The sequence below is a fragment of the Manis pentadactyla genome, chromosome 9 (genome assembly GCF_030020395.1).
Source record: "Manis pentadactyla isolate mManPen7 chromosome 9, mManPen7.hap1, whole genome shotgun sequence".
NCBI classification, from domain to species: Eukaryota; Metazoa; Chordata; class Mammalia; order Pholidota; family Manidae; genus Manis; species Manis pentadactyla.
In genome coordinates, this window is record NC_080027.1 from 88,432,611 (window position 1) to 88,449,111 (window position 16,501).

A 16,501-nucleotide genomic window follows, 5' to 3' on the forward strand; every position below is an offset into this window, starting at 1 on the left:
GCTAATCAGACTCCCAAGAAACATTCCATTCTGCTTAGGAGGGCTTTGGAGAATGGTTTGCTCATGGTGGCTTTTAAAATAAACTGAGAGTTGCCAGGCTGGACTCCCTGTGGGGCTGATGACCTGGTTCCAGGCTGGTTCCCAGTAGGCTTGCCTCCTGGTGGGATAGTGATGTGTCATTAAACATGGTTGCCTCCCCTGTACCCTATTCTTGGGGGATGAAGTAGAAAGTCTCATACTCACTGTCCCTTCTCATTTTAAAATTGGGGAAACTGAGGCCTAGGAGATCAGTAATAAAAGTAATAATAACAGCCAACACATAGAGCACTTTATATTAACTTACCTATAAATGTCAAGGAGGACAGCACCATGGCATAGTGACAAGAAAGATTTGGTCTGATCCTGGTTTGCCATTCTGATGCTGTGTGACCTTGTGTAAGTAACTAAACCTCTCTGAGACTTAGTGTCCCTGTCTGTGAAATGTTGATAATCTACCTACAGGGTTGTTGTAAGGTAGAAATAATCAATGTAGAGTACCTAGAGTAGTGCGTGGCACCTAGCAGGTACCTGATCAAGGGTCTTTATTATTACTAGAGACACAATGCAAGCCAGTTATAGGATAAACAGTGTTTTCCATCTTGCTTGATAGCAAGAATTACCCAAGGAACTGGTTAAAATACGGATCCCCATGCCTCATCCTCTGCAGCTGATGGAAAGGTACAAAGTCTATATTATTGCAAGCTACCAGGCGATTCCTATCAGGCAGTTCTGGAGCACATCCAGGAACCCTCCACTCCAAACTTGGGGTTTGGCTCTTTTGTTTCTTCGTGTACCTGGCCCCTATTCAGTAAAGCTTTAGCTTTTGCTTGAAGATGGACATAATTCAAAGGTCAAATATTACATATTCTTAAAGGGAATGTGCCCTGAACTTTGCACAGCAGATAAATCGCCTCAAAAGCTGTTTGCAAGTGGAATTGGTGTGTGTGTGTTTGTGTGTATGTATGAATGGGCATATATTTACTAGCTTAGTTTGCTATTCAAGGAATGCTTTCAATTCAACTAAATAATGATTATTTGAGTGACCGTTATGTGCTGGGGATACAATGATAAGCAAGATGTAGGCCCCATCTTCAAGGAGTTTACTGAAAGTTCAGTGAGGAAGATGGTCAAATGAACAGGCAATTACAACACTTTGGTTACATGAGGTTAAAACAGGGAGCCGTAAGAGCATGGAGGGGGAAGTGCACTCAACATCTGGGAAGTTCTAGGGTTGGGACATCTGAAGAAGAGACATATGAATTGGAATCTAGTCTCAAATGCTTTTGTAGAGTGAATGATCCTTCCCTAATTTATCCTTGTGGAAAAATGAACTTTCATATCATGGTAACCCTGGACACATTTATACAACCGTGCAGCTGCACAAATATTGAGTTCCTGCCTTGGGCAAGGCACTGAGTGAGGTGTTGCACGGCAACCAGGGAGAGAAAGGCCCAATTCCTGCCCTCAGGGGGTTTACACCACACCTACTCAGGATTAATTTCATTTCTCATATACATTATTAATCCAGTGGGATCTGCTTATGACTAACAGGGAGTTTATTATTCAGGTTTTAACTCCTTTAACTGAAAAGACTATTTATTCTCTTTTATCACTACGGTGAGGAAGTGGAGGTCCAACCAACACTTATGTGCTGGCATATATTTTATCGAGGAGAAAATCAAAGGGCACAGTGGAGTCCACAGAGTTGTTTACAGACCCAAGCCGCAAAGCTGTGGAGGCCTGGATGGATCTTTAGGGTCTGTAGGATCTGTGAGTTATCTGGGACAGCTTGCACTAAGTCATGCTTTCCTTCCCTCTGGGCATCATGGACACGAACACCTTTCAAACCTATCTCTGCCCCAGGAAAAGGAGGAGGCAGGGAGGAATTCCTTGTGAATTGTGATAATTATGTCATGTTTACACAAAACTTGGCAAGCTATTTAAGTCAACAGGAGAGGTCCCCTTACCTTCTGAGCTTGTGTGTGTGCGGTCAGGTAGCAACTATTTAGACCCTTTGAATGAAGGTGTGCTACCATCTTGCAGACAGGTACGAGGGCTGTCTGGAGGCCTGTTGGTGTGGACACCTGTTGTTTGCACCTTGCTGCACACAGAATCCAGCCCAGACTCATTATTCAAAGTCTCCCACAAATATGAGCCCCTCCACCCCCACCCCCACCTTCTCATTCCCTGTTTCTCAGAAGACCAATTTTGGAGCATCTGTCTACTGCTTTTTGCCAAGTTGCTCCCACTTCCTGAGGTGCTACCCACCTCTATCTGGTGAAATTCAACCCATCCTTCAAAGCCCAGCTCAGGTGTCACCTCTCCGCCTCCTTGGAATTCTCTTCCCCTCCCCAGGAACTCCTTAGTTTGGCCTTTTCTCTAATTACTTCTCCCTGGGCAATGGGCCTAGTACCCAGACCTTCCGTCCTCTCCTCTGTGCAGGCCATAGTTCTAACATCTGTCGTGATCTTCACCCCCTTTCAGGTGTGGGCTTCTTTGACAGTGTGATGCAAGCTGCCAGGAGAGCTAATATTCACTGAGGCCCACTGTGTGTCAGCCCTAGTGTTCAGGACTTCTCTGCCCATTATCTCATGGGATCGTCAGTCGAGTCTATCCAGGTACTAGCATTGCCTTCATTTTACAGATAAGGAAAGGTGTGCCCAGAGAAGTGAAAGCCTCTCCGGAGGTCACACAGCTAGTACTGCGTGACTAGCAGAGCCAGGCTTACCATACGCCAGAGCTGGAGTCCTAATCACTGGACCTGCTCCAATGCCGGCTGTCTCCGAGGCCTGGGGATGGGGGCGGGGAGAACATAACAGCACATCTCCTACAATTTAGGGGTTCAGTCAACCCCGCGCCTGATCACCAAACGGGCCTTTGCGGGGTTGCTGTCCAGACACAGGCCTGGCTATTTCTCAGAGTCTTGGTCCACATATGGAGACCCAAACCCGGTCCGTGGAACAGCGCGGAGGCTGCGGTGCTCGTACAGAGAAGTACCGGCTCGCAGAGGGCGGGTATGCCGCTGGCGCTTCCTCTGCCGGCAGGAGGGGAGCCGCCAGGGCGCGCACGGGGCGCGCCGCCGCCCTCCCGGCCGGCTCGGCGGGGGCGGGGGCTGCAGCAGGAGGGCTGTGAGGGCCCCCGGCGCGCTGCAGCCGCCGGGCCGGCCCGGGCGGGAGGAAGCGATGAATATTCAGAGGGGGAGGAGGAGGGAGGAGGCTGAGCGCTCGCTGCGGCTCCCTGCAGCCCCAGCCGCCTGACGCGCGGAGGAGGCAGCGGGAGCCGCCGGGCCCGCAAAAGCTGAGATCAGGGCGCCGCGCGCGAGGGGTGGGCGCCGCTTGCTCCGCCCCGCGAAGCTCCTGCGCGCCCAGGGACGCGTCCCCTCCGCGGCAGCCGCGCCAGGCTCCGCCGTGTGGCCGCCTCTGCCATGTCCCCGGGGAAGCCCGGGGCGGGCGGAGCGGGGACTAGGTGGACCGGTTGGAGGAGGAGGTGGCGGCTGGAGGCGGCGACAGGGGCGCCCGGGTTCGGGCGTACAGCGGAGCCGGACTCCCGGGTCCCGGGCACGTACCAGGACGTGCGGGAGATGAAGAGAGCGGTGCGGGAGGCGCAGCCGCCTCCGCGCTTACCCCGGCTGCGCTGGGCTCTGCCGCCGCTCCTCCTGCTGCTGCGCCTGGGCCAGGTGAGCCGGCGGGAGGGCCCGGGCCCGGGCGGCGGGGCGGGGCTGGCGTCCCCTGCACCTGCCTCATGAGCCCCACCTGCGGGCTCCGCGGGCGCCGGCGAGGGCCGGCGTCCTGGAGCTCCCATCTTGAAGGGCCTTGCGGGCCGGCGACCGAGCCCCTTCCCCGGCTGCCCAGCTGCAGACGGGGGCGGCGGGAGCCGGGGTGCCCGTTGCCTCCCACTGGAAGCCCCCGCGCTGGCTGCAGAACGCCTCTAGCCCGGCCCTTCCCGGAGCTGGTCACATCTGCACGGCGCGGGCCCGGCTCTCCCGCCCGAAGAGGCCCGAGGGGGCGTGTTTGCGAAGGGCCCACGACGCGGAACCGAGCGGCCTGGCCGAGCCACGGCCGGCCTCCGACCCGGCCTTCAGGGGCCCGAGGGGCTGGGCCGAAGGGCAGCGGTGGCTTCGGGGAACCGGGCAGGGCCGGGTGCCTGGCGGCTGGGCGGCCGGGCGGTGGGAGAGGCCCGGGACCTCTGGACCGAGGGCACTGCTTCTGGGGAAAGTCCCCAGCCCCGGGGAAAGCTGAGACTCGCAGGCTTTCCTCAAGGAGGACGGTCCTCTTCCTGGAGAACCTGCTTGCTTCCCTGGGTGTTTAATTCGTGCTTTGTAGGCGCGGGCTCTAGCTTCCCCACCCCCCACCGCCCTGTTTTCTAGCTTCGCTTTTCAGATAACGCTGTGCTTGGCGTTTTGGTGACCGACCTTTCTGAAAGCGCCGTTTCATCCTCTTGGTATTCCCATTGGGGATGAGGCAGAGCACCTGGGGAGGCGTTCCCATTTCACAGATGAGGAACTTGAGGGAGGGAAGTGAAAGAGCATCATCGCCTAGCCCTTTGCGCGGGAGCTGAGCAAGCGGTTTGTTGTCACAGCCTTCTAGGAGCCAGCTGGGGTCTTGCACTGCAGTGGAAGGTGGCGTGGTGTTAGCCCTGCTGTGCGTTTTGTTAATGAAAATCTTGCTTGTTTTATGCAGACAGCAGCTCTAAGTAGATGGTGTTTGAAGCCTGGGAAGTGAGTTACTGGCTGGGAGGAACCTGGTTTCAGGGAAAACTTTTAAAGGACAAACACAGGATTGTCCAAGAGCAGAAGCATTATTATCCTTGGAGCAGCAATGAAACCCAGCAGGCAGGATGAGAAGGGAGCTGGGGCTTGGGCTCAGCAGTAATTCTTTCCACCCAAAGGGTAGCAGTGGGTGTTAATGTCCCCTCAAACCTCGGCAGGCTTTGGAAGGCTGTGTGATTTCCTGCAGAGAATGCTCGATTTGGTGTCAGAAGACCAGCTCCAGGGCCAGGCTTCTGGGTTGGACAAGGTCTTTAGTCTCCAGCACACTCAGCTGACAGCATTTGTAGGATGGGTGTGATACCACCTGCCCCACAGAATGGTTTGAGGGGCTTCCACTGACCAACGTCCGAAAGAGCTTTGTAAACATTAAAGGGTGAGATTATCACTAAGGTGAGTGTGTATGGGCTATCCTCTCCCTGTCCCTGTGGGGAAGTGCATGGAGGGCAGTCTAAGAGATTAAAAAAAATTTTGCCTTATGATTGACAATCTCTTACATCAAAGTTTATACTAAAGAAATATTTTTCTTCATTTATTTGTTCATTTAATTTGGTACATATACAGATATGTGGGCATTTAAAATTATTTTATTTATTTATTTTTGCTTTGTTCATTGTAGTTGCTATCTGTGCTTCAAATCAGTGAAAAATTTCTCCAGTAAATTTATTTCTTGCCCAATCCTTCCTTGTATTTCAGTAGCATAATGCCGCTCTTCCCTCATACCCTATTCAGATATTTCCTTCCTCTCTCATTTGTTCTGAGGAAACTCAAGATGTCTCTTTTTATTTTTCATTTTTGAATACATTGTAAAGTAGGAAATCTAAAAGACTCTGAAAAAGTATTTTTGAAATCCACATTTGACAGTTCATTTTGATATCGGATATTTTCAATGCATTTTTGAGCTGGACCAGACTTTCAAAATAGCTCAAACTTTTCATTTTTTTAGATGAGGATATTGAGGTGCAGACGTGACAGAGATCAAGCTGAGGCCCCCTGGGCAGGACCATGGAGGAGCGGAGCCTGGGGTCTGCCACTCTTGTCTGTGCCCAGTGTTTTCAGGATGCTTTTTTTTTTGGCCGTGTTTTCACTTTGCTGTTACTTTTTTTTTTTATTAATATTTTGGTATCATTAATATACAATTACATGAAGAACATTATGTTTACTAGGCTCCCCCCTTCACCAAGTCCCCCCCACATACCCCTTCACAGTCACTGTTCATCAGCGTAGTAAGATGCTGTAAAATCACTACTTGTCTTCTCTGTGTTGTACAGCCCTCCCCGTGCCCCCCCCCCACACTATACATGCTAATCATAACACCCCCTTTCTTTTACTTTGCTGTTACTTTTAACTGTAGGCACAACCCTCCCTCACTGTGTACTCCCAAAACTGTAACTGCAAATTGAGTTTTTCAAAGTTAAGTATTTGAGATATTTGAGGCTGGAAGTCATATTTGATATTTCTGAAGTTGTGTGTTTAGGAAATGTGGGTGAAGGTGTCTATTTCTGTAACACTGGATTGGTTTTGTGAGGTTTGGATAATGTGTGTGTCTAAATGGAATCAACTATAGCAGGTTAAAAAAAAGGACAAGTCATGGAAAAGATGAACCTCTGTTTGGGCACTTATGAGGAAGGGGTGTGGAAGCTGGAACCCGGAGATGCTGGAAAATGCAGTGCTTAGTAAGACCAGAAAAGCCATTTTTGAACCTGGCATCCCATTCCCATTCTCCAAGACAGGAAGGAAGGATGGTCGGAGATGATTCCAACATGAGGACTTTGTTGGTCTGACTTCACCCATTCTCGTAGCATGTTTGCACACCAATTTTGGTTTATGTATATGTTTTAGGCAATGTGACAAATCAATTTTCCCCCCTTGCCACCTCCTCTTCAGAAATGTAGTTTTGACAGATTCTTTAAGCTCGATAGTGGGCTGCTTTAAAATGAGGAAAGAAAAAAGCTAGTGATCTGTAGCTGCTTTGTTGCTCATATAATTGTTTTGGATTTGCTTCCCCCTGTTTTTTTTTCCTGGTGAAAAATATTTGTGTTTATTATCTATTATAGCTAATCCTTAAGCCTGATTACCTTCATCCAGGATCCAAAAAATACTTTGACTCCTCTTTAAATTGCTTGTTAAATTCTCATAAGGGTGACTTTAAATATTCTTGTTTCTCTTCAGAACAACAATGGAAAAACCAAACGGTCATGTTTTGTTTGCATCCAGTGTAAGAAAACAGAGCAAACTTGTTTATGGTCAGACTGTGATTTTGACTTGACTTCAGGTTTAGCCCGACAATAACGATAACCATGGAATATGCAAGGTTTCCTGAACAGGGAGATCCTGGCTTCTCATGAGTAATTTTGGTCAGCTAAGAGGTTATTTGGCTCCTAAAAGTAAGTTTTGCATGGGGTTGAGGCTGAGGCAGGGTTGCTGAATGACTGTAGGCCTGAGTTTTGTCAGCACATCATTAGCAATTACTTCTTAGTCCCTTTGCTACTTGGTCAAAAGAATTATGTTGAGTGTAGGATCAGAGACAGTTTGCTATGTTATTTCCCTTCTAACATAATGCTGATGATAGCATTATAATTAATATACCTATTAATTAAACATTTTCATGGCAGGTACTGTGCTAAGGGTTTTAATGCATTATCTCATTTGACCATATCAGAAATATTTGGTTCTGTTCATATTCCTATTTTTTCTGAGAGAAAACAGGCCAGAACTTCAAAGGGTTCATAACTGGTATGTGATAGAACCAAGCCCCCATTGCCCCATTTTACTATCCTATGTGTAAGGTGTCTTGTGTTCTAGAGGGTTTCAATGTGCAGCCCAGAGATGAAGTGACAGACTTTTGTAGTGGACAGTCTTGTGGTACCTGAACCCAGATCGGTCAGGGAATCATTTGGGGTTTTCTGCATCTCAAACCCAGTAGGATCTGTTCTTTGGTCACAAGGACAACCCAGGTTCTCTCCTTCCTGCTCATGTTCCTTTGGGAGCCTGAGTTTATGAGGCAAGCCTATCTTAGTGGAGACAGAATGTGATCTGGAGTGGAAAGACCTGGGTTCAGGTCCTCGCTCTGCCACTTAGTAGCTACATAAACTTGGGCATAAAGTTCCTACATAAAGTTCCTTAACCTCTGTGACTCCTCATTTCCTTGTCTGGAAAATGGGACTAATACTTCCTGCTTCACTGGGTAGTTGAAGGGATCAAGTGAGTTAGAAGACGAAGTACTGTGTGAAATCTAATGCACGATGCAATTGCCAGTTGTGGTTGCTGCTGTTATTTGGGGAGAAGAGGTGAGGCTTCAAGTCATTAGTTTATATAACATATTTATCAAGTAGTTATATAATGAAAATTTATCAGTATTTTTCACTTGCAGGAATGCAAAATGAACTTAGGTCAGTCACAAAACATTTTTTTAATGTTAAGAATTATTTACTTTAGGCCTTATTAGTAAAAACGCTAAGTTGCTTATCAAGCCCTTGATATTATACAGGTAGAGTGAAGGTAAATGTAGTAGAATGGTAACTAAGTTGGTTTAAATTTAATAAGTTCATCTAAAGAAAAATGTTGAGTAAATAATTATGTAAGGGTGATGTGGTTATGGTAAACTTGTAAAGGTGACAAATTGCTTAAGTTTGGGAAATACTGAATGCAGGGCAGACACTGAATGGAGGCCAGGGTGACGGGCAAGAAAGAAAGGCAGACTGTCTTCCTGACTCTCACAAGCCTTGGAAGAGAGACATTACCCCCACCACCCATAGCCGACTGATCGCATACAGGCGGTGCGTGAGAGGTCGTGGTCATCCCTTCAGAGAGAGAGTGTAATGATGAGGCAGAGTCCCCACATGGAGATCCTGGAGCAGCAGGTATCTCAGATCAGAGAAGTCCACTCTGCAGGTTTGTCACCATCACATATGGCCTCCAGTGGCTTTTCTGGACAAGAGCTGTAGGAAATTCGTTATTACTTCCTTAGTAGTGATAGCTGTGGTCTTCCTGTTGTCTCAGAATTTCCATGGCATGTAAATGCTTGGATGGAGGGGTAGTGGTTCTGAGATGGAGGATGGGGGACATTTTGAAAGTGAAGTAGTGTCAGCTCCCACAGAAGGTCTAATTTTAAACATGCAAATAATTTTCAGTTCCACTTTTCCTTCTTCCTATTAGAGGGAAGCAGTACCCTGTTGCCATTTCTGAGGCTCGAGCAGACAATGTCACTATTATGCCATAAACTGTCTCCTTCTCTAGGGCAGGAATGGGGTGGGGTTCTGGTGCCTGTGCAGGGTCCCAGCCCAGTGTTACTTCATGACTTCGGAATAAATGAGTGAATATTAAAACTTAGCACCAATATGGAGTATGTAACATAGTGGTTCTGAGTCTTTCTGGGAATGGGAGGTATAAGACCTTTATAGTATGCAAAAGGGAAGAATTCTCTCCTCAAGAGGAATGTACATATTTACAATTTTGTATCTGATTTCAGGGGTTTCATAGACTCTTTCAAAGAGCCCATGAATCTCAGGTTAAAAACCCTCCAATTTAAAACTATATAATGTTAGAAAAGTATAACTCTTCTTCAAGGATAACCACTGTGGGAAAAACAAAATTTCTGTGTAATGTACACAAGTATCTTTTTGCATCTTTTAAAAAAGTTCCATTAAAGAAAACATAAATATACATTATATTCTAGTTAGCCTTTTAATAAATTAGTTGTCTTGGAGATTATTTTATATCTGTACCTATAGTTTGAACTCATTCTTTTAAATGACTGCCTGGGTATTCTGACGTGTGAATTTACCCCAATTTATTCTCCTATCAATGAACATTTAGTTGTTTTTAGCCTCCCCTTTCCCCCTTTTACAAATCATGTTTCAGAGAATGTCTTTTGTGTATATTTATTGTGACTTGCACAAGGATGTTCATAGGGGTAAATTTCTAATTTTAGGATTGCTGGATTAAAGGGTACATGTATCTAGAAATTTGATAGCTGTTGTTAAGTAGTCCTCCAGAAACATTGCCGCAGTTTGTACCTGTACTCACAGGCTTGGAAAGTATCTGTTTCTCCATACCAACACCTGAATGGAGGATTGTTAAGGTTTTAAATGTGTGCTGGTCTGAGAGATGAAAAATTGTATCCTGTTGCTTTTATTTACATCTTTAATTTTGAGTTAGTTGAGCATTATTTCCCAAGTTTTGGGCCATTTGCACTTTTTCTGTTGTTAACCCCTTGCTTGTTTAAAAAAAAAGTCTCTGTTATCGATTTGTATAAGCTCTCTGGAAACTAAGGAAGTCATTCCTTTGGCTCTCATTTGTGTTGCAAATATATATATTTTCCAACTGTTTTAGATGAAGCCCTTGTTCCTTAGGAATTCAGAGGTAAATAATACCCCTGGGTGGTGAAGAGAATATAGAACTTGGAACCAGACTGCTTGGTTGGAATCCTGGCTCTACCACCTAACTAGCTGTGAGATCTTGGGCAGGTACCTTAACCTTTCTGACCTTTGATGTTCACATTTCTAAAATGCTAATGATAATAATAGGACCTCTCACATAGGTTAGTTGGATAAATTGATATCACATTCTGTTAAATTCCTTGTAAATGCATATAGAAATGTAAGAACAATATTTAACAAAATAATCCATTTACTCAAGAGTTAGGTTTTAAAGTTAGTGCAAAAAGGCCATAATGTGAATTATCAAAATTGTGCTACACAATCTTTTAAATTGGATTTAAGATATTAAATCTACAATGGATGGTATGTATGGTGTATATATAAATGTATAACATGGAACAGTGCAGGCTTCACTGATAGCACAATTTAAATTATGTTTCTTTTTGACAAGTGAATATAATTGAATTAATACGGGTTAAATGACTACTCAATGTGGTTGTAAAGTGTCCAGTGTGGTTCTAGCCCCAAAGGAGTGTAGGAATATTGACAATGTCCCTTGTAAAAACAGGGTCCTCCTTATATTGGCTTGAGCATTTCTTATCTTGTGACCTGGCCAGCTCTGGCTGTGGCTACCTCCTATCTCTGGTACATTGTCTGTAGGTGCAGTTATTTTATGCCACCAACTGAAAGCTTAAAGATATACTCTTTGGTTGTAATTGCAGGAGATGGGAGGCCGAGGGAGTCAGCTGACTTTGCTACCTGTTTCCGCAGCAGGAAGGTGATCCTGCATTTCTTGCTGGTGGCTGAGGGGTCACCATGTTTTCATGTCCTTGTGTCATGGGCTGCTTCTTTCCCCATCGAGAGCAGATGACACTGGTAGTCCTGTTCCTGAACCCTGGAGATGGAGACCTGTGAGGAGGTGGTTGTGGTTGTGGAGGGAGATTGCTGCCCAGCACTTGGTGCACTGGCTTTGGAGTCCTACAGATCCAGCTCCTCCACTAATAGCTGTGTGGAGCCTCACTTATTCTCATCTGGAAAATGGGGGCAACAAGAATACCTACCTCATAAGTCAATTGTGCAGGACTAAATGGATCCACACAACAATCTCCTAGCATGAAATAAACCTTCAAGAGATATTAGCTGTTGTTCTATCATGTTATTTTGCTGGAACACTGGCATAATTCAGCACTTAGATCAAAAAATTGTTTTTTACCTTAGATTTCAAAGCCCCCCAACATATATGAGTCCATTCAGGTGACATCTGTCTTCTGCACAATAATAATGTACATTCATAGTGTAACCAGTTTTGAAAATAACTCAAATTTAGAATTAACTTACAAGAGGGAATTGGGCAGTTGAGTCCCCTACTTTGGTTCATATGTAATTAAGTTGAACCATACGAAATTAATGTTTCTGGTACTTTGAATATCAGCATTTGTATATGGTTCCACCTATTATGTTCCAGAAAATGTGCTTTTTAGGGTGAAGTTTCAAACACCAAATCATAGACTTACATGCTGTAAAGGAGTGCATTTAAAACTGTGGGTCATAAAATCAATTTAGTGAGTTATGATCAGCATTAAAAATGATAGAAAATAGAGTTTGCTATATGTAGGAAGGTAAGTATTGTGTCATAAAAGTTGTTTCAGTTATAAATACTTTGTGTGTGTGTGTGCACGCGTGCGCGCTGAGTTGCATATATAGTGAATTTCTTATTGTGGCTTCAGTCATTGCCCAAAAAACTGGAAGTCATTGTTACATATATATGGAACCGAGTGGTGAAAGATGGGGTAGGAGGTGGAGGTGGAATGGTGGGTAGGAGCTGGAGGTGGGTTCTGTTCCCAGAAACAGTGGAAAACCTGTGTAAAGTCCCCAGTTACACCTCATCACTGCCCCCATGTGTAGCTGAAAACCATCTTGCAGTGGCTGGTGCAGGAAGGACCAGCTTCTGGAGAGGTTCATTAGGAAGAGAGTGGGTCAACTGAAAGCTGAGGAGGACTTCCCTTAGGTAGTTACCCTTCTGGAAACTTCCAGGACAATGCCCAGTGGAACAAGCTATTGGCCATCCTCTGTGTTCTGTGGTTGCTGGGTTCCATAGAGAGTGAACGCTTACTGCTGACTGTTTTGTGTACGTTGAGAATTTAGGACCACTTCCCAGGCTCTGAGGTTTCACCACCTATCTCAAGTACTGGGCCACTCAGACTGGGCCTTGCTTGGCCTCAGCCCAGAATCTTTACCTCCAGGTCACGTTGCCCACCCTCCCCATGCTGATGCCCTCTTGAGGCTGTTGGCTTAGGTGGTGGAGGATCCTGATCCAGAGGTTGATTTGATTTCATCTGTGTTCTGGATTTTTATTTTTTGATTTAAGAATTAGAAATATAGGTAAATAAGAGAAGAAAGCAAGATTACCTGTAATGTTCACTCCTCTAAAGTTAATTCCAAGTACCATTTTGATGGATAATCTTTGTCTTTTTTTATGCTTGTTCTGTCTCTCACTCTCTGTCTCCCCTCACCCGATCCATCCATTCATCCATCCATTTGTGTATCCTAAAATAGGATTACCTCCTACACATTTTGTTATTTTATTTTTGACACAGTAAGGGTATCCCAGGAAGTCAGAGCATAAACATGAGCCTTCTTCCTGGAGGGTCACTGTTACTCTATGGAAGGTATTTTGAAAACAGACATGGACTTATTATAGATTATATTATACCAAATGTGTGTCCAGAATTTTTCAGCAAATACAGGAGACAACAAAGAAACCTCAACTCCTCAGAACCTCAGTTCACTTTTTTCTCCTGGGAGGTTTGTGACAGTTTATGAAGTAGTGACAGTATGTTACAAACATTTTCCCTTGCCAGTAAATATTCTTCTCTTGTATAACTTTTAGCTGTTACATCCCACTGAAGTATATGGAAATACCTTAACTTATCTCATTTGTCCTGTGATTGGTCGTCTAGTTTATATCCAGCATTTTATGCCATGATGGACACTATTCAGATGACACTGTGATTAAATCTCAGAACATGTATCTAATTATCTTAGGATAAGTTGAGATAATAAAAAATAACAATAGCAGCTATGATAGGTTGAATATTTGTTACAAACTGTTGTCAGCACTTTGTACATAGTAACTCTTGTAATCCTATGACAGAGGTACAGGGAAAGAAACAGGCCCAGAGAGTTAAAATCCAGTCCGTGGCCATGTGCTGTGCCAGAACATCACCCAGCTAGTTGTAGGCTCCCTTGAGGGCATGAGGACTGCCTACACGGGCCAGTGCATGTCTGAATCCTGGGAGGGCAGCTGGGCTCCAGGGCCATTCACAGGTGGGAGGGAGGCTATCTTCCTGTGTGATGGTGGCACATGGACATTTGCTGCTCAGAGCCATGGTGCAGCAGGAACAACATGCTTCTCAAAGCCACAGAAAATGAGTATCTTTGCCATGGATTTTAGGTCGTGGAGCCAAAAGTGGTAAAGGCTGCCTGAAACTTTGGGGCCTTGGCTGCAACTAAATGGATGCCATAGTGCATCTTGTTGGGTCCTTGGCCTTCCTGTTGTGACTGAATTTGGATTTCATAGAGCTTGAAATTGGGCATGGACGGTATGACTTCAGGGTGTTCTGTAAGAAGACCATGGAAAAGAGCATGGGCTTTGGTGACAGCAGAGGCATGGATCCAAATCCTGTGGCTCTGCTCTCTGCCCAGGTACTCAAGCTTCTTAGAACCTGTTTTGTCATCTGGAAAATAGGTAATAATTGCAGAGCCACGGGTTGTTAGGCTTAAAGGTGGGAAGGTGTGTAAAGCAACCCAGTCCAGTTTGTGGCACTTGGGATGTAGACCCTTAAACGTTCACTCCTAGCTCACCCCTCTCTGTTAGAATATAACACATCCTGACTTTGGGGCTACAGCTGCCATGTACCCAAGGTTGAGAGCTGCTGTGAAGGTTTTCAGATAACTTCTGCCGGCCTTGATGCCTCAGAGTTTTGTTGTCTCCAGTGGTCACCAAGTCCCACTGGTTGGAGAGAAATTGTGGGGGAAGGAGGGGTGAGAGCTTTTATTTAAGATGCGTCAGTGTGTCTGAAGATCTCCTGTGCTCACCTAGAACCATAACTCTCTAAACAAGGGTAATGTTAATTATGGTAGAGATGAAGCTCTCAAGTGAGGGACCACATATAACCAGCCAAAGCCAGCCTAATACTGGAGAAGAATAGTGGCTTGCTAGCCTTTTTTCCCTGCTTGTTGAGCCATCCCAGCCCCTCAGATCCTTACCTCAGGGAGGTCTTTTTAACAACCACTCACCATCTCTTTCAGGTTGAGCACTCTCCAGGCTCTTTGTCTCCTAAGTGGTGACACCTGCACCTGCTACATATATTTTGGCCTTATCATCAAATGCCCATCTTTTGACTTCATGCCTCAACCCATTTCAAGCTCCTCTCATTGACAAACCACTCTGCCTGATACCACCTTTTCCCTTATTCTTGGTCCTGCATTCTTATTATAGTTTAGACCCAATACTGAAATTGTTTTCATAGCTCAGACCTGGGCTTCTCTAAAATTGATAATCTCCAATTTACCTTCACTGTATTTATCTGCTGGGAGCCCCTCCCTCTGTCAGTGGATATCTGGCACTGTGAAGTCAGCTTTGGTGATGATTTTGCTCTGGGCTCGCTCATGGGGCTGAGAGACAGTATGATGCAGTGGTGAAAAGCCCAGGTTCTGGAGCCAGATGCCTGGGTGGGAATTCCTTGTTTCTTCTTAACCGTGTTGGTTGACCTTTCTGGGTCTGGGTTTCCTCAACTATAAAATAGTAGTGATAAGAGGGCTGTTCAAGGAAGTACACAAAATAAGGTATGTGTCACAAAGAATTGTTCAGCACATAAATATTAGAAAAGAAAAAAGATGACGTGTTGGCTGGGGAAAAGACTCAGACCCTCAGCCTCTGTCTGACCACTGAGTTTGTGACCAGCCTTTGATTTTTTTTTGGGAAGATGCACGCAGTGCTTAGCTGTTGCGCTCCCCTGGAATCTGGATTTTAGGTACTAAAAAATTGTTAAAAAACCCCTGAGGGGAGGAGCCAAGATGGTGGCGTGAGTAGGGCAGCAGAAATCTTCTCCCAAAACCATATATATTTTTGAAAATACAACAAATATAGCTATTCCTAAAAGAGAGACCAGAAGATACAGTACAACAGCCAGGCTACATCTACACCTGTGAGAACCCAGTGCCTCACGAAGCGGGTAAGATACAAGCTGTGGCCTGGTGGGACCTGGGCACGCCCCCCACCCCAGCTCCCTGGTGGGAGGAAAGGAGTCGGAGCGGGGAGGGAGATGGAGCCCAGGACTGCTAAATGCCCAGCCTTAGGCATCCGCACTGGGAACGCAGACACACAGTGTGTGGTGTGCTGGATAATAGGGAAACGGAACAGTAAAACCTGCGAGTGGGTTCCCATAGCTGGTGCTCCTGGGACAAAAGAAAAGTGAGAGCTTTTTGAAAGTCTTAAAGGGACAGGAGCCTCACAGCTGGATGGAAGCATCCTGGCACACTCAGCCTAGCAGCTGGGAATCCTGGGGAACTCCGGGCACCCTAACCCCCTGGGCGGCAGAGCAGCTCTAAGGCCCTTCACAGTGATAAATAGCCTCCTACCCGTTCCACCTCCGGCGTGGCCCCACCATAGTGGAGCAGCAGCCTGAGACCAGCCACGCCCACAGTAGCTGTGCAGAGCCTCCCCTGCAGCCACCAGGGCCAGACTCAGAGACCCTGTGGGCGTGCAGCTGCCCAGCACAAGCCTCTAGGGGTCGCCATTCTTGCAGGAGAGGAAGGCGATGAGCAAGTGGGAAGGTACTATGTTCTCCCAGAAGACACACGTGACAACTGCCCATGACTACTTCTATCGCCATGAAAACGCAGGAGAATTTGATCCAGACCAGTATCACACAGACATTCCCTGAGAGGGAACCTTGGGATATAGATTTAACCAATCTTCCTGAAAAATAATTCAAAATGAAGGTCATAACCATGCTGACAGAGCTGCAGAGAAATATGCAAGAGGTAACATAAAGTTGGGAGGGAGAATACAGAAATAAAACAATCTCTGGAAGGACATAAAAGCAGAATGGACAAGGTACAAGAGGCTGTTAATGGAATAGAAATCAGAGAACAGGAATGCAGAGAAGCGGATGCCAAGAGAGATAAAAGGATCTCCAGGAATGAATGAATATTAAAAGAACTGTGTGACCAATCCAAATGGAACAATACCTGCATTATAGGGGTACCAGGAGAATAAGAGAGAGAAAAAGGGATAGAAAGTGTTTTTGAA

At 45.8% G+C, this 16,501-nt stretch overlaps 1 protein-coding gene across 1 annotated transcript in view; it reads left to right on the forward strand.

Moving 5' to 3' along the window:
* Positions 1–3,283: 3,283 nt before the first annotated feature.
* The window catches only part of PTPRJ (protein tyrosine phosphatase receptor type J), a 223,209-nt gene continuing 209,991 nt past the window's right edge, over positions 3,284–16,501 (forward strand). The window contains exon 1 of the mRNA XM_036923938.2: positions 3,284–3,715. Within this exon, the coding sequence (XP_036779833.2) occupies positions 3,464–3,715 (252 nt within the window). The 5' untranslated portion in view covers positions 3,284–3,463. The remainder of the gene's footprint in view (positions 3,716–16,501) is intronic.